Genomic DNA, 21,171 nt, shown 5'->3' on the forward strand with positions numbered 1-21,171 from the left:
TACATCAAAAAAAAAAAAAAAGCTTTTATATGAGACCATGAGGGGAGGAAATGGAAAAAGTAAAGTTGTGTAAAGTGACATTATTATAACAAAACATTGATTAGAAGGGTAGTAGAGTAAAAGGTCGAGATATTTGCTCCAAGATGTAGTGGAGTAAAAGTCAAAGTAGCCATAATTAAATGTACTTAATAGAGCAGTGTAACTATGACATGTCTGATCAAAATTAAAAGTGAGAATGTCACCAGTTGAGCAGTTGCCAACTCCCAGTACATTAGTTATATCCGGGACCCTGCTACCTACTTCCTTGGCCCATTGCAGCTGAATATAGCCTGAAGAAGGGGATGTGGCTGTGTGGATGTGCTGGTATGAAATAGCTACCACATCCTTTGGAGGCTGTCAGTTTCCAAACACTCCTCAGGAGATAAAGAAAAAGACTGGGATGTAACATGTAGACTGAAATTTTAGTTTCCATATTATAACCGAATAAGAGCAAACATTTTAAAGTTGTCCTTTACGGCTGAAACGCAGAGTCGATGAAGGCGGCGGGAAATGGAGCATGCTCAGAGTTTTAACAATTTCTTCTTAAATGTTCCCTTTTTCAGTCTCCCGTCGAGCCACCAGTTCAGCCACCCAGCTGTAAAGATGAACCACCACACCCAGTCAGTGTTAAGCCCTTTGTAAGTCAGCCACTCTGCAACAAGCCTGCCCTCCCTAAAAAACCAGAGTTACACGGAGACAGCGGAGCAAAAACCAAGCGTATCTCAGGTGTGAATACACACACAAGCCACCTCCCTTACACCACCTCACTTACAGCAAGTCTAAAACTTCAGCCCATGGTGTTTAACACTGCATGTACCGTGTTATTGATTCAGAACATGCTGCAGGCCGTGGTGTTTCAACCGGATCTGATTCTCCCAGCTGGATCTCTGTGGCCAAACAGAAGCAGAAGATCTATAAAGAAAACTCTCTGGATGAGATTACAGTCAAGAAGGTGACCTGCGTGTGCATGTGTATACTGTACATGTGTCTGTGTTTGGTCAGGTCCTGTATTTCTTTATAACTGTGAGGTCAGAATGAACAAAGCAGTAGGTGTCTAAGACTGAAATGGTTCATCATAATGTCCCAATTCCATCTGGAATGATTTTTTTGGTTTCGGTTACAGTATTCCAGGACACTGTGTGTAGGTGTTCTGTAGCTGAGATTTGAGTGTGATACCAGAGATACACATGGCCATTTTTCCAGTAAAGACCAGTATGAATATGACATAGATAACCTGTCATCATGCTGCATACGGTACATCACCGCTCATTTACTGCCACATAAACTGTGTGACTAACTGCACTGCTCTCCGACATCAGGAGGAACCAGAGAGGAAGAGTTCACTGCCAACATATATCAGCTCATCTGCAGGCAACAAAAAAGCTGAATCTGTCGGCAAAGGTAAGAACAGAAACGTACACGAGGCGTCTTTATGTGTAATATCTTCACTGCTGCTTGGATGATTCGCTGGATGCGTGTTTACCGCAGTGTGCTGTTTTCATACGAATTAGTTTATTGTGCTTGATTTGTTTTCTGCCTAACATGCTGAATTACTGGACTGACCTCAATCCTACTGAGCCCATCCAAGACAATTCTGTCCCCTGTGCACCTACACTTGTCCTCTGCGTAGTGATTTTGCCTGATGCAGCACTGCCCTCATTTGGACAACATCTGCTTCTGCATCAGACTCAACAAAAACTCGCTATAATAAGAATTGCATGCATATGTGTTATCCTCGAGTAAACTTTGGATTCGTGTAGCACTCTCCCCCGGGTTGTTAGGGTCCAAGGTTGAGGTTAGGAGATGCAATTCTCTGCACTCGTGCAAAACTCAGCATAACACCTCACAGTTTATTGGTTTAGACGATTGCACATGTTCTGCGGTAGTTTATATTGATCACACATGACAATCAGAAGTATGATTCATGTAGAAAAGTAAAGGTCTATGCAACATATTTTATGGGGTTTTTTTGTATAACATGAGCAAAAATCTCCATATTTGGTAAACTATGCCTGGAAAACATCATTCGGCCCCCAGCAAAAACTGTTCAAAGAAAAAGAACTATTGAAAATGCATTGAAGATCTAAGGAGGCCCATTGAGTCCCACTGTGTTCGTAATACTAATGCTAATTTATACTTTGATTAGCTACTGAATATACTGGGATTCATTAAAGCTCTGTGCATTTAATCAGTTTTTTTGGAATGTGTCAAAGTCTGTGACTTTATATATTTATGTTGTCATCCAAAAATCATGGCACTTATTGTCAATGCACACCACAAAGTAGTCACATGATTTCAGTTTTCCGGATATGCATCTGTAGTTTTCTCTGTGTGACGTGTGTTTGTGTGTTTCTTTCCTTCCTTCAGTGAATCTGTTGGAGATCAGCAAACACTCATCTGTAGCATCTGTAGAAACGGATGCCAGAGGAGCTCTCTCACCTCCCACTCCAGTGCCTCCACAGCCTTCAAAGTCTGTTTCCCTGCCCTGCTCGATCCCGCCAAAACCCCAGATTCTACATACAACTGCCAAACCTCCACCCCAACCTAGCCCAGCTCGAGGATCCCTTTCGCAACCAACTCCTGTTCCAGTTTCCCAGAAATCTCCCTCTTGCACAAGCCCATCATCTGCCTCCAAAACCACCCCCTCCCTGCCTTTACCCAAATCAGCACACTCTCCGAGTACGACAGTCACCTCCCCTCCTTTTTCATCGAGGACCACCCTAGAAAGTACTGGGTCAAGAGCTACAGGGCAGACTCCATCTTCCCAGCGAGCTCTGCCTCCTCCAGCTTTGCCACAGGATGAGCCGCCCTGGATGGCCCTGGCCAAGAAGAAGGCCAAAGCCTGGAGCGAGATGCCCCAGATTGTTCAGTGATGGGCCAGATTATGGCCTAAGCTGGCTCAACAATTGCCCACGAGAGTCAGATCTGGGGTCAAAGTGGGCTGAGAGTCTGGATGAACCACAATGCATTTGCACACAAAGAGTTGTTTTCTGTTGTTTTATTGTTGTTTTCATATTATCCTGGCTTCAGGCTTTGGCACAAACTCTTTAATCACAGTCTCCAATCACAGTTTAACCCCTTTATTTTTTTATGTTGCACAGTTATGAATTGTTATTGCCAGAGTAGGACTGCAGCTTACGTGAGGTGGATCCATATTTTCTTTAACAGTGTTTGTAGTTTAAAGGGTGCCTGAATGAGGGGAAAATGCATGTAGGTTATATTAGGTCATTTTTATTTAAGTTAGATTCTACCTGAAATCACTGAACATTTCAGGGAAAAAAAGAAAGGAGTCGTTATTTTATAAAGAGGATCCTTCTTTCAGAGAAGGAAGAGCATAAATCTTGGGTTTGGTGATTCATTTATTTTGTCTTCAGAATGAGCAGACACGATGCTGTTTGTGTGTGTGTGTGTGTGTGTGTGTGCGTGTGCGTGTGTTTATTTTAAGGCAGTGGTAAAAGCTCACATTTAGAGGAATGTGCAGAATCTTCATGGTCAGAGTGTAAAATGGGACAACATCCAACGCAGGCTTGAGAACAATGTGCTGAACTAACCGCTGCTGGTCATGAGCTTTGGTAAAAATGTGCTGATCCACTTTTGTTTGAGCTGTGGTCTGTGGATCAGTGTCTTTATACAAATATATATATATTTCTTTTAACATGATCCACAGACACTAAACTAATGATGTTAGTGAGTGTGACCAATATGTTTCAGGTTATTTGTGTAAATAAATAATTTTTAATCTCTTCTCTCTTGATATCTTGAACACCAACTTCAGGATTTTTGACAGCATCCCACACAAATCTAGCATCTCCAAAAAGTCAGGAATTAAGAAGCGTTTCACTTCGTCATCATGTTGGCAGTGTGTTGTGTGTTAATGAAACCTTTCCAAATAAAAACTAAGGATGTAAATAAGCAGATTGGTAAAAATAATTAGCCACTTGAGTTTCACAGCTGAAAGTTTCCTTTGTATCAGCTGATCTTATCTCTCATATGTTTTATGCATTTTGTTTTATTTTCTATTGCTTTTGGAGAATTTATGTACATAAAATGAGCAGTAAAGAACAAATGAAATCCCTTTATCTTCATTTTCTTCTCTCACCTGTGTGTATGTCCTTTTTATATTAGGACTATAAAGGAAATTCTAGTGCATAAAAAGATGAAGTTCGGCCATTTTAAAAATCCCTTTAATGCTGATCAGCATGCATGTCTTCAAAGAAGTGGTTTTTAGTTTAGCTGTATAAACACTCATTGTATTGTCTGATGCCAGTATTTTGTATTATCAATACATAATACATAAAATGTGAGAACTACTTTTTTACAGTGGAAAATCTGCAGTGATGAATGCCAGTGTCCCATATGAGAGAACTGGCTGAGAACCTGTTTTGTAGATGATGTGGCACAGTTCTAATTCCAAAAACAGGGGCTGTTTGGATACTCAAAGTTGGGGCAATATCTAAATAGAAATTGTTCACACGTAGATTACTGATTTTTTTTTTTCCCAACATGTAAGTACTTTTATTAGACCATCCATTTTTCTCACACACCACACCTTTAGTTCGGAGTATATAGAGGTTCTCAATTCTGGTCCTCGAGGACCCCTCCTTTGCCTCCTAGCAAACTAGCTCTGCTCTACCCACTGCCAATCTTTTAAACGTCCTCATAATAAAACTAATCAACCTAAAATTAGTTTCATAATTTTGATGATTCTAATGTAAATGTATTGTTCCCAACACATTTTATAATAAGCTGCACTGACATTTAAAACTTGCACAAATCACTTTAAACTGCTCATTTACAGTCCAGCGGTGATACTCACTGCATATGCACACGTGTTTGTGTGAGTTTCTTTTCATGTGAGGCCAGAATTTGAGCCAAATGTTTGTGCTTCCATGTACTCTGTGTGTGTGTGTGTGTGGGTGTGTGTTCAACAGGCTGTAATCAGAGGGCTGCTTAAACTCTCCAGATGTCTTTTCTGGGCAAGTTAGGTAACGCTGCTGCTGCCCTAGTTCTGATACACGCACCATCACACACACACACGGAGCTCCAAACTGGACCGGCCAAGATGTACGATGTGTATTTGCCTGTGCCAAGTATCCATAGCGATGACTGCTGGGTGCTGACCTTCTCATTTACAGGTTATATAACCAACCAACTTGGCAGGAATCACAAGTACAGAGGTGAAAAGACAAGAAGAGGACGCGTATTAATGTCAACTTAGGGCACCACAGGAGATCACAGAAACTTTTGAAAGAGCGAATAATTCTGCCCGGAATCCAATCTGTTAATTGAAATTGTCATGACATAATTTGAAGCTCCTCTGTCGCTGAACATTTAGATTGGACATTCAGCATCAGTTGTTAATACGTCTTAGGGTGTAGTTAATGTAAAACTCAAGAGAATCAATAAATTGGCTGAACCTCTGCATACAAACCGGCAGCACAACAGACACAGTTTTTCTTATTTGGGTTTGGCCAGGCTGCACAGCCTCACTAAGCTCTGTGTATGTACTGGGCTGACCCTGCACTCTGTGAGGTCGGATTGTTATTGTCTCCAGTGACATTATAGCTGACCATTTGATCCCAACAAAGGCTACTGTCACCGCTGTGCCAGGGAATGTCAATGAACACAACACTGACGGCAGTTACAGGTTTAAACTCGCAGGGGAAACCTGTCAGCCCGGAGATCAGTGAGGATATCATCATGTTTGCCTCAGATTGGAGTCAACATGTCCTGCTCAACAAATTCGTTCTTTATTCTCTAAGTTATTAGAACTAATCCTAAGCTAACTGAAACGGGTTTTATAGCAAAACGCCTTACAGTTTTTTGACACATTTTAAAACATTTGTGTTGACGTCACACACATGTTCTAAAATCAAAAACATTTGTGTTCAGGATATGAAACGGGCACCTGAACACAGAACATTTGTGTTAACATCATGATTCAGTATTTACTGGAGGATTGTAAAGTGATTTGTCACCCAGCTGTCTTATCTATGTTCTTCAATGAGCCTAAAATCGGATCCTAGACACCATTCATGATCAATAATGACATTTACAGCTTTGTGCTGGTCACACTGAAGCTTCTCCCTCTATAATCGGAAAGACTTGAGTTGGCACAAACAGGCCTTCAAACCTCTGGGAGCCATTGTGTGATTGCAGGGAGTTAGACTTAACAATCTGCATTGTAATTTTGTTAAAGAGCAACAGATAAAGAGCGAGCGAGCCAAGATGGAAGGGGGGAGACTGCTTGTTCCTAGTTAGTTTGGTACATTGGCTCTACATGTCGCGTTTTAAGTTTCTAACTCTGCCTGACTGACCTACATTCATGTTGCATAAACTGTTTGTCTTCCTGTCTGTACAGGCTCCCGGCTTTTCTCTGAATATCTCGAACATTCAGCTCACTATTTTTACCAGCCCTGTTGATTGGAGACAAACTCTATGCATGTGAGGAAATAAAACTGTCCCTTTCATGAAGTATCATAACTGTCGGTCTCGTTGTTTTGTCCACAGTCTTTTCTTGGCTCACCGCACTTGTGTATTCACCACCCTCCATCTTAGAGCCTCCTTTTGCTCCTCCAGCTACTCTGCTTGAATCTGTGTCTATCAGTGGGTTGCAGCCTTTTCCCCAAACACCCTCTATTCAGAGGTGGACTTGACCCAGATTGGTTTTATGTGTAGTAGTGCACATTGCGTGCATTGACTATAGTTTAGGCTAGGAACTATTTTGGATTGTGATTCAGCGTTGTACTGTCTGCTAAGCTAATAAACCAAATGACTAACCACTTTATGTAAGTTGTTTCCTAATGGATATATAACAGGACTGTTGACATGCAGTGACTCTGCTCACATTGGTACACATTGCCATTCGTGTTAACATAAAAGCCAGTGTTGCATTCATTTTACTTAACCCTTAAAGTTGAAACATTACCCTCATTTTTTCCTCCTCTCCCTCTCTGCAACTATATTATTGAACCTGTTCAGCCCCATTGTTGTGCTGACAGAACAGTTAATATACACGTAGAACTGTCAGGAATTAGTACCACAAATGAAAATGGGTAGAAATCTATTAAAATCATACAATAAACAGAGAAGATAGAAAAAGGTTTAGGTCACTCCTGAATAAAGCTAACAAAAATTTTAAAACTGGCCAAAGGTAACAAAGTAAATCTATTTATAATGTCTTTGCACTGTTTTTGGTACATAGCCACGGTGCCCGAGTTAGCAGTTAGCCTAATAGAAATTAAGTGCAGTTATTAAATTCATTAATTATTAATTACAGTTCCTTAAGAATAATTTGAAATGTTAAATTTTCTTGCTGAATGTTAGGTGAAACATTGATAACTACTTGTGTGTCGGCTCATGTAGAGAGGACAGAACATAACATAAAATATAAACAGAGCATGAATGAAAAAATGTTTTATTTATTGAGCCTTATGTGTTCTGGAAGGTGGGAGTGTTCATTACATGTATTGTTTACTTATTAATTTGTTTGTTTTGCTCTTGGTAACTGCTAACTGGAGCTTTATGTTTTACATACGGACATTAATGTTCTCATCTAAAGAAAACGAATGAGCACGTTTCACAAACCTTTTAAACAAAAATGCTTAGAACAAGTTTTGGGTGAAGGAGTCACACTCGTCTCTTCTAGTGTCTGGTAAAGGTCGATAGTTTCCCAAAATGTCAAACTTTTCATTAGAAATCTTTTGAAGCCCCTACATTGGACCATAAATGGTTTAATTCAGTCTGTTTTTGTAACCTTTTAACATCTAAGCCTTTAAGTAATATCAATTTTACCTTGAAAAGAACTAGACAAGGAGAAATATTGCTGAAAATGTTGATTCATTTTGCAAAAAAGTGAGCACGAACAACGAAGAGCAAACAAAGGAGACTACAGACTCACGTCAAGTCCAGTGTGTTTGAAACCCCCCTTACAGGATCGAGAAAACAACCCTTTTATTCACAAGCTGTAGCTTCAGACTGAACTTTTGCAAACATAATGCATCCTAAAGGTTTACTATCAAAAACAGAGGTGTACAGAAAACATCAGAGAGATGTCAAGACATACATACATTCATCTTGTACAAATTTACCCAGATTTAGAGGCCATGGAGCTCTACAGGACAACCTTTAAAACAAACAAAAAAAAAAAGCAGGCGATATAGGAACATAAATTCATGTAAATGCTTTTCAGGATTGCCGTGCAAAGCATTTATTAAGACAAAGATTTTTTTGCCCAATAGATAGTGAAGCACAGATGTTATATCGTTTACAGAGAGCGAGAGACCAGTGCTGGAAATCTGATGACTTTTTGCTGATTATCTTTAACAGGAAACTGAAAACCTCATTGACACAGAAGATAAATGAAGCGCTCTCTTAAATGTACAGCTTTTGGGACAGTTAACACGTACCATAAATACAAATCGTTGACAAAGATGGATTTGAATTGTGCACTTTTTACTGATGATAAACAATGTTTTCTGTCTCGGAAATTCCATTTTTAACAAGGATCGAACAATAACAGGAATTAAGAAAATTAGGAAGCATAATTTCTCTTTCTCTCTTTGTGGAAGTGCTTGAGGAAGATACTAGAGGTAGTTACACTTCTTTAAAGTGTTATCAAGGGTTGAATTCGGAAAGGCCAGGATGTCAACAGGCAATAAAGAGCTCAGTCCTACTGTTGTTGCATAGCTCAAAAATGTCCACTGTCACTCAAACACATACCTACAGCTAACAGGAAGTGTGTTTGTGGGCAACTCTGGGATCCTCTGTTAGCCCAACATTAAAAGCACAATGGAAATGTTTCTGTCAGTGACAGTTTCTTAGCATGATCACAGTAATCAAGAGACTGGCGTGCTACAGAATGTAGCAATGGTACTAACAAGCTGGAAAAGCAGCTTAAGCACATCCTGACCCTTAAGGATTCAACAGTTGACATAAAGACAAATGCCACTGTAATCAAAGTCCAGTTGGGCCATACTTATCAACATGTGCATGTTTGCTACAGAGCAATTCCTCTTCTGAAATAAGCTGCAATGGCGCAATGTATGGAGTCTCATTGGTGCTGAAAAATTCCCCTACACTTAAACAAACAAACAAACAAACAAACGAAGGGGGTTAAATTAAAAATGTTGGTCAGTGTGAGAAAAATGTATTAAATCTGAGTAGAAATGATTAAATCCTGAACTATGGTGAGGCTGTTTTTGCTAAGATATCTGCAGAATTACAAATGTGACACCAATTATTCTTCCACACCCAGTAAGTCTAATCCAAATGCACTGCTCTGCATTCTTACAAAGATTCACTTTCATGTCTGTACCTTAAATATGAAGCTGCAGCCAGCAGCAGGTGACCTGAAGCGAGCCGGACTATGTTACAAAGCTTTAAGTTTCACAAATTCACATGATATATAATTAAATATCAAAGATATATAATTAAATAGAAATTAAATATATACAAATCAAAGTGTAAAAAAACAGCAAGCTGTGTTTTCAATAGAGGTTGTATGTTGAGCTACAGTAACTGGCTGATGGTGGTAGCATTGTATTTAATGCATACAGACATGAGACTGGTATCATTTCATCCTCAGATGGAAAGCAAATAAGGATACAAACATTTTTGTTTTGACTGATTTCGAATTATTTTTATGCCATAAATTAAAGTGATAATTAAATACAATGTTGTGTGCTGTATCCAGCGTGTGACTCTTCTAAGCTATAGCAGTTTCAGAGTTCAGGGAACTATTACAATATATTGTAATAAAATCCAATGCTTTCAGATACAGTGGATGAATAGATTCATTCAAAATGAACACTAACAAAAAGTTTCCTTTAGAAGTCATGGTTTTAAATTATTGTTACAAACAAACTTTATCATTATCTTTAACATTTGAGAACTCCGGGTTTTGACATACTGCGTTACCCTTGTAGCAAAGAGAAAATGGAAGAAGTTTAACTTAAGGCACTAATATTGCTGCCACAAATGAAGAATTCACAAATATCAGTTTTAAGCCAAAACCTTTCAAAAAAAAAAAATAAAAATAATAAAAATACTGGCTCATCTGTGATATAACTTATTTTCACAAATTAATGTGATTTAATTTCAGGTGGATTTTCCCTTTATTCGACACTCTTCAGGTCTATCAGAAAATACTAAAGCTAAAGTGTTTCGAAGTGATATGCTTGGATTTGACTGATGGCTTTTCCCTTTCCTGCCCAGTTTTAGCTGGCTAAGTTGTGGTTTTCACAAATGTTACTGGAACTGTCTTACATGGCACACAGACGGTTGGAGCCAGTTCTTTTTCTTTCGTCAGCACTTGCATATGCATTATTACAATATCTATAAATTATTGTGGGGAAATAAAAGTGGGGTTTTACACTTTATCAGTTCTGCATTTTTCCGCATTGCATGGCTTTGGCCCTTCGGATACCAAATAATAATTGTGAAGATTTGACATGACGCTCCCTGTTGAAACTTACATAACATAAAGTGACAAATACACCAGTAAGTGAAGAAAACACACAGAACCTGAATGACATAGAAATGTGTAAAATCAAACACAGGTAGATAAAATAAAATAATTTGAAGGCAAAACTCAACAATCTCTTGCATTGTTTTCAGCTTTGCCATATAAAAACAGTCATGTCACAGACATCAGCAAGGCCTCAATATGCTTAACATTTGTTTCTATTGTTTCTATTATTTCCATTTATACTATGGTGAATAATGTTTTTCTACTTTTCACATAAGGGTAAGGTAAGCCAGTTATGTAGAAGGCACTGGCCTTTACTTACTAACATCCCACTCAAATGAATGGAGAACTGCAAATAGACTTTTTAACCAATTTAACCATCACTAGATTCAACCTAATCATGTTGTGATCCAAACCCTACAGTAATCTTAGTCCTGCCAGGGAGAAAATAAATACACTGAGGCATGTCTGCATTCTCTCATTCCCTTACTGAAGGTGGAAGTGCAAAATAAATCAGAATAAATACTAAAACAATACACGTAGGAGAGAATGCAGGGGAATCTAACTCCAGTTTAGGTCAACATAGTTTAGATTATGACAGGCCAATAAATTAATACATAGATTTGGGTCACCAGTAATAGGTGGTCTGGGACAGAACCTGCCCTTATCTCCAGTTTCCAGAGTTTGTAGTGTGCAGGTTTAAGTGAGCTCCATGTTGTTACCCCCCCTTGATTGTGCAATTGGTGTTTTAGTATTTGATCTTTACACCTTTGGGCTTTTCCCCAGACTTAGCAGGTAATTATTGCTGATGTTTGGGGTGAGATGTTAAGTTTTCAAAAGTCTTTGGAAAGCGAGCAGCTTAGCATCTCTTTCTGTGAAATGTAAACAATGTCACTACATGCATAAATAATCACACAAATAAATACTGGAAAAAAAAAAGAAGAAGAATGAAAACAAGAGCTTTAAAGCACACCAATGTAAAGGTTCAGTCCACTGTTATTCTGCTGAACGTGACACAGACAGAAATGGAGGAAAGTTGTCAAAAGCAATTGTTTTAAAGATGTTAAAGTTACGGTAATTACAGGTTTAACTGAATGCATACATATACAAACCATTTACAGAGGTTTCAATCAGTGATTGTACTTATTTCCCAGATGAGTGTTTCAATTGCTGTATCACATCTAATCAGTTTCACCATCATTATCCACTAAAGGTAAATTCATGGTTTAAAATTTGGACATTTAAAGACATTCAGTATGAGGACACTACCACTGTGCCGTCTTTGCTTAAAAGCTATGTTCAGACAAGCAGCGTAGCTTTTTGGAAAGATTACTGTACTTTTCAGAATGAACCAATTTACTAAATTTATATGCAAACTTTCTTTCTGTCCTTTTTTTTTGTTTATGGAAGAAAGAGGAGACCAGCAGAAGCGGAGAGGGTCTGAAAGGCAACCCTGGAACGTAGACAGATGAAGACATTTGAGAACAAGAGCTTTTTGCTGTACATCAGGGGATCTCAAGGACCCAAGGACCCCATATCCTGCTTGTATTCCACCTATCGCCGCCCCACCCACTGATCACCTGGATTAGTTGTGTTTAGTCAGTCAGAAGCTGGATGATACCAGTTCACTTTGTCTTCCCCACTCCATCCTCATCTAGAATGGCATTATGGTTGATTGTTGGAAAATAAGAAGAGCAGGGGTCCTTGGGGACTGAAGTTGAGAGCCTATGTTGTACACTAGTTGTTAGGTAAGAGAAATTACTGAGCTTGTGCGCATTAGCAATGTTACAACATTAAATGCTATGACGGAAGCTGATGATCCTGTTTAAACTCAAATCTAGCTAGTTGATCTATTAATCCAGCAACTTTTCCTGCTGATTGTTGGTGAATTTGAATGACATTCAGGAATAAATCTGATTTCCCTTCCGTCTGAATGTCTAAGTCTAAAGGTCGGCATTGTTGGTTTTCTGAATGGTGTGAAGAGGACATGAATCTTGGAAGATTTCTTTTTATTCAGATGTATATTATGTATTCTTGCAGTAGATGTAGAGATGAAAGAGATAGCGACACTGATTTCAATGTCAGTTCTTTGTGCATTAGAAGGAAGTACAACAGGTCAACTGCTGCTTTAGGGCAGAGTGTATGTAGTGGGGGGTGGGGGGGGGAGTGGGTTACTGCATTTCCCACGTAGGCCGAGCTCTCGCGGCGAGCATGTCATCGATGTCTGCTCTGGGACATGAAGAGCAGCACCTTACGGATGCCGCTGAGACGATCTTTCAGAGAGGTGAGGGCCAGGAACGGCAGCTGGGCTCGACCTTCTAATGGAAGAACAGCTAGTAACCACCAACACCAGGACGGACCATTAGGACTCGCCTGAAGGGAGACAGAAAGTGAGACTTTGTGTAAGTGAGTTTTAAAAAAAGAGATAAATAATTTGAAAGGAAAAGTCGGGTCGTTTTAAACTATACACTTCTTGTCTGATGTGAAAATGATATCGTTTATTTAAAAACTTGGTCCTGACCTATTGTGAGAATTGGCACAAAAGTAGTAATAAAACCCAAGTTAAAAAATGATTCGATTACAATACAACTTTTCAGTCAGTTTGCACTGATATTAAATTTATTATTAATTTATTATGAAAATTTATTTGAAAGATTATGTTTTCTATGTATTTTGAATGGCATATTTCCAAAAATAAATGTAGTGGACATTACAGAGATAAGAAGACTTAGTATTTACATATTCTATATAAAGAAATGTGTGATTTTGTAACGCTTGTCTTTGTGACTATTGTACCTGAAGTTCTGAGACCTTTTCAGGCATGGGTCCAAAGTGTCCTTCAATTCGCTCCTTCTGCTCAGCTTTCAGGGAGTTGACCCAGACCAGGGCCTGGTCATAGACCGCATCATGCAGAGATTGTAGCTCACGCTCTGCTACACCCTCCACCTACAGACCCACATAGACATTTGAGTTATAATATCTTCTGCTAAAGCTTGATTTATTGCAGTTATTCTATTTCTCTCTCCTTCCCTGGACAACTCTACACCTCTGCTACATTTCATCATATTTGTTGCATCTGTTCCGTCCTCCCTCCTGTACTTTCTTTTTATCTTTCCGAGTCTATAATACCTTAACATCCTCGAGGTATTCTATATCAGCTGTATTGTATCCATCCCTCTGGCTGTGCTGAATCACTTTAAACCTCCGTCTGCCAATGGTGTCCACAACCGAGCGGCCGTCGGAAAAGAACTTAACATCCCGTATCTCCAACAAGCAGCCGTAGTCGGCAAACCTAAAGACAGGAGACACAATATCACACTTCCTGGATACATTCTTTGACGGACACAAATTAAACACAAAACCAAGTGCACACGGTTACGATCCGAGCACTGACCCTTTGAGGTTGTCTCCCAGACACATGCCAAAGCAGTTGGTACCCGTCTCAATGCACCGGCGAATCATCAGTCTGTAGCAGGGCTCAAAGACATGGAGAGGACATGGCACAGTGGGGAAGGCCATGGTGCAAACGAATATAGGCACATTCTTGTTAAGACTAAGGAGAGTAAGAGAGAATTCATATCTGTTTAAAGTTGTGAACAGCAGAGGCACATAAACAAGTTTCAAGGAAACACAAATGAGTAGGGCATAATATGTCCCAAGAAGGACATTTTCATAACTACAATTCCATATCTGCCTCAACCCTTTGGACAAGTTGCCAAAAGAACACTGGCTACTCTACGAGTGAATCAGTTTCTTCCAGTTAAGGAGCTGTTATTTATTGGAGACACGAGTTTGCGTCAGCCTGCAAGAAAGTGATACTTGATGCCTGACGTGACGTACAAAGTCTGTATCTCAAAGTAGTAATCTACTCTAGGTGAGTAGGCCAAACAACAGAGGACATTCACGCACTGAGTGTTATATTAGTCACAGTCCATAAAATGTTTGAGGGGATACAATTTAATGAGAGAAAACAGATAAAGTGCAGCATAAAAAAAAACAAGTAAGAGCTGCTAATAAGAAAGTTGGGGAAGAGCAGTGAGGAAACAAACTCACTTGGAGAGCTCAGCCATTTCCTCCAGCTGGACTTTTTCTCTTTCCATGAGCTCAGAGGGAAGATACTTAGATATCAGTTTCTCCATTAATATTGTTTTACAGTACTGCCTCTGGACCAGATACTGTAGAGGAGACAGTGTTAGACATATATGTTAACAGTAGCAGAACATGGCTCACACGCTCATCAGTTAGGATCATATGTTATATGACTGTTATATGTTTGTAACATGACATTATCATATCTTAGAGGGTATCACATGTTATTACACTGCAGGGGAATATTACACCATGTACCTCAGACAGCTCTTCTTTGCAGAGTGGACACTTTGGGTTGTGGTCCAGACACCTCTCCAGACACTGAAGACAGAATGTGTGACCACACGGTGTTGTCACAGGCTCATAGAACAGTCTGGAAACACACAGACAAACACTGTTAAACTAGTTACATAAGATGATATATGCGGCTCATCTTCATTTGTATGATTATAAAAAACGTCTAATAACATATGGCCTGCAGCCATATTGGCAAAAGTCCTAACATGCCTTTTCCACAGCCAAATACAATCATGTCATAGGACGACAACGGAGCATAGTCCCCCAGCAGAAGATGACTTTGATATGTGACTTTGATAACCTCGAAAACTTGAAATAAGCTAGTACATGGTTCATTTTTTCAGTTCTTGCAGACTTTATTAGAAGCTACTATGTATGACTTCATTTCACTACATCGGCAACTTGGCCCTTCTACACAACTACTAATGGATTTATTGTGTATGAACTGTCAGGGCTAAATTGAGCTGTAAAGCACATCTCACCTCATACAAAGAGAACACTCCAGATCTGTTGGGTCCAAGACGTCACCAACCATAGACCTCAATGAATCAGTCACTGCTGATGGCTCTAGGTGAGATTATCAGAAAAAAATAAGTAACACAAAATAATGCTAACAGTTAAGTATTTGTTTTTGCACAGTTAGCAAAAGCTCACCAGATTTCGATCTCTTGGGATTGTTGCCACTCTTCTCCCCCCCTTCCTCCACATCCTCCTCTGTGCTCTGTCGTTTCCGTTTAAGGTGAAAACAGCGGTCCAGCCTCTGGATCTCTGCCTTTCCCTGACCTTTGACTTCACTGCCCTCTGACCTCCCAGGTACTGAATCAGTAGAGTGAAGACTGAATGGTGAAGACACCAACCTTGGACTAAAATTCTAAGAGAAAGGACGTAAAAATGAAAATGAAACCCGTATTTCCTCCATGTCTTGATTTATTTTAAACTGAGCTAAAGACCAGGGGCAGAGCATGTCTTACCTGGAGGTGAGCACTGATGTTGTTTTTGATGTGCAGTCTGGAAGACAGTATATTGGAGTAGTCTGAGATGTGTTCAGGGACCTGATTTGTAACTGGAGCCAGGAGATCACTGAGGAGCTGGGAGGAGACAACAAACAATTACATGATTTATCTGCTTCCTACAATAATGCATTTATACTAGGGGGGCTGGTGGCTCAGTGGTAGAGCATTGGGTTGGGATCCTGAAAGCATCATATGGATCATATTTTTTACAGGCTAGCCCACATTGGATAACACAGAATATTTCACCATCATTACACCACTAATCCCAGTAAAGTGCTCTCTGTAAGCATTATTCTTTTGATAATGTGCAAAGTGCCTAATGTCTGTAATGTCAGGCATGTATCAAACATGTAAAGAACAACAGAGGGAGACAGATTCAATAAAAACATTAGAAATGTATGTAAACCTCTGGATCTACCTTGGGAGCTTCAGTTTTAGCCAGTTTACAGTCAGGCTCTATGGACAGACAGACCAGGTACTCTCTCAGAGCCTCCTCTGACCTCCCCAATGACCCCAGGGCCTGGGCCTTACGAACATGACCCTGCGGGGAGGGAGAACATTTTTGCATTTTACTTTCATTAGATGTTTAGCAGATATGTGTCTGTAATGCAGAACAAATAAAGCCACAGCTTGTCTTCCATACTTTGGACCAGTGAGGCATTAGTCTGCAGGCCATCTCGGCGTCTCTCAGCGCCTTTTCATAGTGTCTCAGGCTGGAGTGGATCTGGGAGCGATTACTGAACAGTATGTGGTCCATGGGTGCTGAGGAAGAGAGGAGCAGCAGTTAGACAGTCAGATTGCTGGTGGTTCATTATCAAGTAATCAGTCAAATATTCTTTCAGTAAACCCATTTGGAATAAAACATCTAAACAATGTCAATGATAACTTCATAGAGCCAGTGGTGATGCGTTTAAATCACAACAATTTATTGTACAATGACGTGAAGAAGTAGAGCAGAAAATCCTCACATTTGAGAAGCTCAAACCAGAGAATGTTTTGCAAGAAAAATGACTAAAACCGATCAAGAATGAGGCAGAAAATTAATTGGCAACTATTACTGATTACCATGCCTAATCCGCATTCAAGCTACAATATCAACATTCTCTGGTTTTTGCTTCTCAAATGTGAGGATTCACTGCTTTTCTGCGTTGTATATCTATGGCAACTGAAGATCTTTCAGTGCCAAAGTCTGTTAAATAAGCAAGATTTTTGGACATTGAGCCCAAAAACAAACAATTGATCAAATGAGAAACAAATGATGTTAGACACAGACCTTAAAAAAGAATAAAACAAAATAGTATATAATTATAATTTTTATAATGAATAATATAATATGATTATAATTATATATGTGTAAAATTATATGATATATAAATATCAAACGTTGCAATAAAAGGTTGTTGTTGTACCCAATGTTGTATCTGCAAATACTCATTATTAGTTTAGTCTAAAAAATTAGTCTAAAAAATTTAATTAATTATTGGAAAATTTTCATCAGAATAAGCAGTGATGTTTTAAATGGTATAAAACTGAGAAAAGCAGCTGATTCTCACATTTGAAGCACTGGAACCAAGAATGTGTTGCCACAACAAATAACAAAACAAAACATTTATTCAAATTGCTTATAAATTTGTTCTCTGTCAATAAGCTAATCAATTATTTAGCCAACATTTTTAGCCCAAACCCAAATTTCCCACTAGTTTGATTTTTCCTTACGTCTTCAGTGGGGATATAAGATTTCAAGTTATGTGACAGAAGGAATGTTTAAAGTGGAACAGTTTCCATGTTACAAAACGTGTTATAAAAAGTGCTGCCTTACAAAACCATGCAGCGCTATCAAGGTCACCCACATTCCAGCTTTCATAACTATAAAAATTCATGCAAATCACAGTTGGCCCTATGGGAATCAGAAAAAAATATGTTACTGACTTCTGTGCCAACACATGTCGTAAATCATTCAATTATATAGAAACAGAAATACAACACACACATACGAAAAGAATTTCCGTGAACAAAACCAGGGATTATTTTTTTATAATATAATTTAAAACCTGCAGGTAGTAAATGCACAGACAGTATCAGTCAGAATAACATTTAATAGTAAGGCAGAAGAACTATTGTTTAGTGCAGGATACCTACTGCATGAACTTATGTTGAACAAAGCAGCTCTGTTACCATGTGCACACGCACACGCACACACACACACACACACAGATTGGTGCTAATTATAACTCTGAAGACATTGAACTGACTTGCATTAAGTCCCTGGAAGCTTGCCCCAACTTTAACCATAACTCATGCCTAAACACAACCTTCATTCTAATCTTAACCTAGATTCAACTCTATAATTAACTCTAAAATTATGTGTTATGTTATGTGTTTGCCCTACAACAAAAGGTTAACTCTGTGGGGACTAAATATTTGCCCCCGCTTGTAAGGTGCAACGCAATGCACACAATGCAATGATTGAATGACACACATACGAAGTGACAGGACCTTGTTTAAGGGCATTAAATATGTTCCTCTAAAAGTAAATAAATAGGGTAACGTACACTAAAGATGCTGAACGTGCAGTCCACTTTCTCAGTTATTGGGGATTCATTTTATGCACTAATTTGTGCAAACGCATGTTAGGCAGGTCCTCCATTAGGTTGTGGTGTGGTGCCTTTAGTAACTAACTGAAAAATGAGTCAGGATGACACACTTAATGTGGCAGCCTTTCATCCTTCCACCACCATCAAGATTAACATCCTCTACAGGGTGATTCTGCAAGTCACTGCAGTTTAAAGCCAGGGTTGATGGTTCAATTATGTCAAAGTTTGTTAATTATTGTTTATGATGCTGAATCGCTTTGGATGACACACACTTAGACCAGGAAACAACACTGGACAATTCCCGTCTATTATTCAAAGAGTTAACAAAGTCAACAACTGTTTGCACCTTAGCAGCTCCACTGCAGCAGCAGCAGAGGGATAAAATGCTTCACTGGAGGACCCCACCTTACACAGACATGTTATTGTTGTAATAAATCCACCAGCAGCTTTGAACCAATGCCTCTATCAGCTGTTGGCTGATCAGCTAGGAAACAATTTCTGCAGTATGTCTCAGAAGATTAAAGTCAGTGATTCAAGTATCTGCAGAATTACACAATCAGCCTGCGAAGTGACTGAGCTGCTCCGGCACAGCAAAGAAAAGTCAAATGAGGTCACGAATCGCAGTCATAAAAGCCTCCCGCCTGCGTTAGAGGAATGTCTTCAGTGCCACAGTCTGTTACACACCAGTGTTAAACTCCAGTGCTTTATTAGCAGAGTGACTCAAATAAATGAATTACATCAGTAATAGAGAGCAGCACATATTTTTAGGAGTCAACTTTTATTCTATGCTATAATTATGGATCCTAATTGTGTGTAAGAGTTTACATTAGTGCCCATCGCAGGTACTTGGACCTAAAAATCCTTCACAGTTTACCCCACTAGCCTCTGCCCACACAAAACCTCTGGTACTGCTGCGTTCACTAGTGTGCCCAGTGGTGACCTGCAATAATACCCTTCACCTACATTTGCCTGAATCATTGTTTGACGTTACACAATGGGACAGATGAGGGAGGCGGCTTACGTGCTTACGCAATGTTTGGTCCAGTGGCCCAGCCTCCATAACCCTGTTATCCAACACATGGGGATGGGGCTCAGCTGCCAGCAGAGAGCCACTAGCTACTGCGGAGTGTGTCACTGTGACACCGAGCATGTAACACTCTTATGAAACTCTCATGACAAAGTCTTGGGCTGTATTCATTCATTCTCGTTCCATGACGCGTCTCCCGGCTTGTTATCATGTAACAACAACTTTACAGCAACAGAAAAACCTAATTTGGCAGAAGCTGTAGCCCTGTTACAGTTTCATTTTTACAGCAGCTAGAAGGACGTTAGACATAAACACACTCTGTGAAACCCAAAGTAGCACATAACACAGCGGGAAGGACTTTCGTGTCCTACCTATCAGTATGGCTTGGTTGTACTTCTCCAGCGCAGCTTCCATCTTTTTCTCTGCGTACAGCCCGTTGCCCTCCCGCCTCAGCCGGCCGGCCTGCTGCTGCCTCGGGAACCACTTGGCCAGCAGGTTGCTGAGGACCACATTGACCCGGTAGCTCTGGACGTCGGCCACCCAGGAACTGTCCCTGCACTCCTTACACACCACCGGCCGCTCCTTCTCCTTCCTCTCCCTCTCCAGACACTTTTTACAGAAGCAGTGTCCGCACGGCAGAGTCACAGGCTCGAACAGAAAGCTCAGACATATCCGGCACGAGAAGTCTTCATAGCCGGTGCGTGTAGCTGCCAGCGCCGCCGTCTCCCCTGTCGCCGGGCTGCCGCTCTCCCCCTCAGCCCCCTCCTGCCTCCGGATGATGCTACTCGACAGGTACTCTATGAGGCTGGACAGGTGAATAGGTCTCAGCCTCTCTATCTGCGCCGCTTGGCGGTACACACCGAAAGCTTCAGTGAATTTGCCCCCGAAGGCGAGAGCATCCGCGCGCTTTACCATCAGCTCCTGCCGGCTCCCTGGATCCGCGAGACCCGCTAACTGGCACTCGTAAATGTCCGCCGCCAAGTCGAAGTTTTTCGACTGGAAAGCCTCCGCTGCGAGCTGCAGCATACTCTCAGTCTCTGTGCCCATACCCAAGCAGGTTGTGCGGAGTCTATCCCCTCCTCTGTGAGGAGCATATGTGGTCAACACCCCCACTGCCATTCATGTTGGAGTCCTCTCCTGGGAAGCTCTGTGCGCTCTGCTCGCTCATGCTCTGGTCCACAGACTACTGGTATTATTCTCAATGGAGCAAGGGAGGGGGGGAAAAAAGTGTTATGTAAAAGTTGTGTCATGTGATGGCGACACGCTGATCTCATTGGGCGATGGTAGAAAAACTGTTACAAAACATTTTGCCATGTAACAGTTTTCAGTGTCGGGGCAAGAGAGAAGGGGGCCGGAGTCTGTCTGACCTGCATGCGAGAGTCCAGTAAACAGTGACGGGTCAGTGCGGGACCGCAGCGCGGCATCAGAGGTCACCCGACAAAAGTTGCTGTTATGAGCACAATAGACTTTGAGCGAAGTTTTAGTCTGATATAACGACTAGTTCAGTACAAGTTTCCGCGGTCTACTCAGATTAGGTGTCTTGAGGTGGGCTGGTCCCATCAATGGGGTCTTATCACCAACCAGACTTTATGAACCCCTAAACATCTCTGAGACACCTGTGGTGTTCCAACAGTTAGGACACTG

General features: G+C 40.4%; 2 protein-coding genes across 12 annotated transcripts in view; one reads left to right on the forward strand and one right to left on the reverse strand.

Moving 5' to 3' along the window:
- The window catches only part of zgc:66433 (uncharacterized protein LOC321250 homolog), a 41,171-nt gene extending 37,057 nt beyond the window's left edge, over positions 1 to 4,114 (forward strand). For all 11 annotated transcript variants that reach the window (XM_067518064.1, XM_067518066.1, XM_067518065.1 and 8 more), the window contains 4 exons: positions 603 to 765; positions 873 to 991; positions 1,359 to 1,440; positions 2,407 to 4,114. In XM_067518064.1, coding sequence (XP_067374165.1) covers positions 603 to 765; positions 873 to 991; positions 1,359 to 1,440; positions 2,407 to 2,912 — 870 coding nt within the window. In that variant the 3' untranslated portion in view covers positions 2,913 to 4,114. The remainder of the gene's footprint in view (positions 1 to 602; positions 766 to 872; positions 992 to 1,358; positions 1,441 to 2,406) is intronic.
- A 3,747-nt stretch (positions 4,115 to 7,861) lies between these two features.
- On the reverse strand, positions 7,862 to 20,715 carry LOC137134214 (LON peptidase N-terminal domain and RING finger protein 3-like). The gene is made up of 12 exons (XM_067518812.1): positions 19,899 to 20,715; positions 16,550 to 16,668; positions 16,325 to 16,447; positions 15,865 to 15,981; positions 15,548 to 15,764; positions 15,376 to 15,460; positions 14,855 to 14,969; positions 14,561 to 14,682; positions 13,902 to 14,060; positions 13,637 to 13,799; positions 13,304 to 13,453; positions 7,862 to 12,880 (listed from the first exon to the last, which is right to left on the reverse strand). Exons 1-12 carry the CDS (start codon positions 20,644 to 20,646, stop codon positions 12,722 to 12,724), a joined length of 2,277 nt encoding a protein of 758 aa, XP_067374913.1. The 5' UTR covers positions 20,647 to 20,715; the 3' UTR covers positions 7,862 to 12,721.
- Positions 20,716 to 21,171: the final 456 nt, after the last annotated feature.

The sequence above is a fragment of the Channa argus genome, chromosome 10, assembly GCF_033026475.1.
Source record: "Channa argus isolate prfri chromosome 10, Channa argus male v1.0, whole genome shotgun sequence".
Lineage (NCBI taxonomy): Eukaryota > Metazoa > Chordata > Actinopteri > Anabantiformes > Channidae > Channa > Channa argus.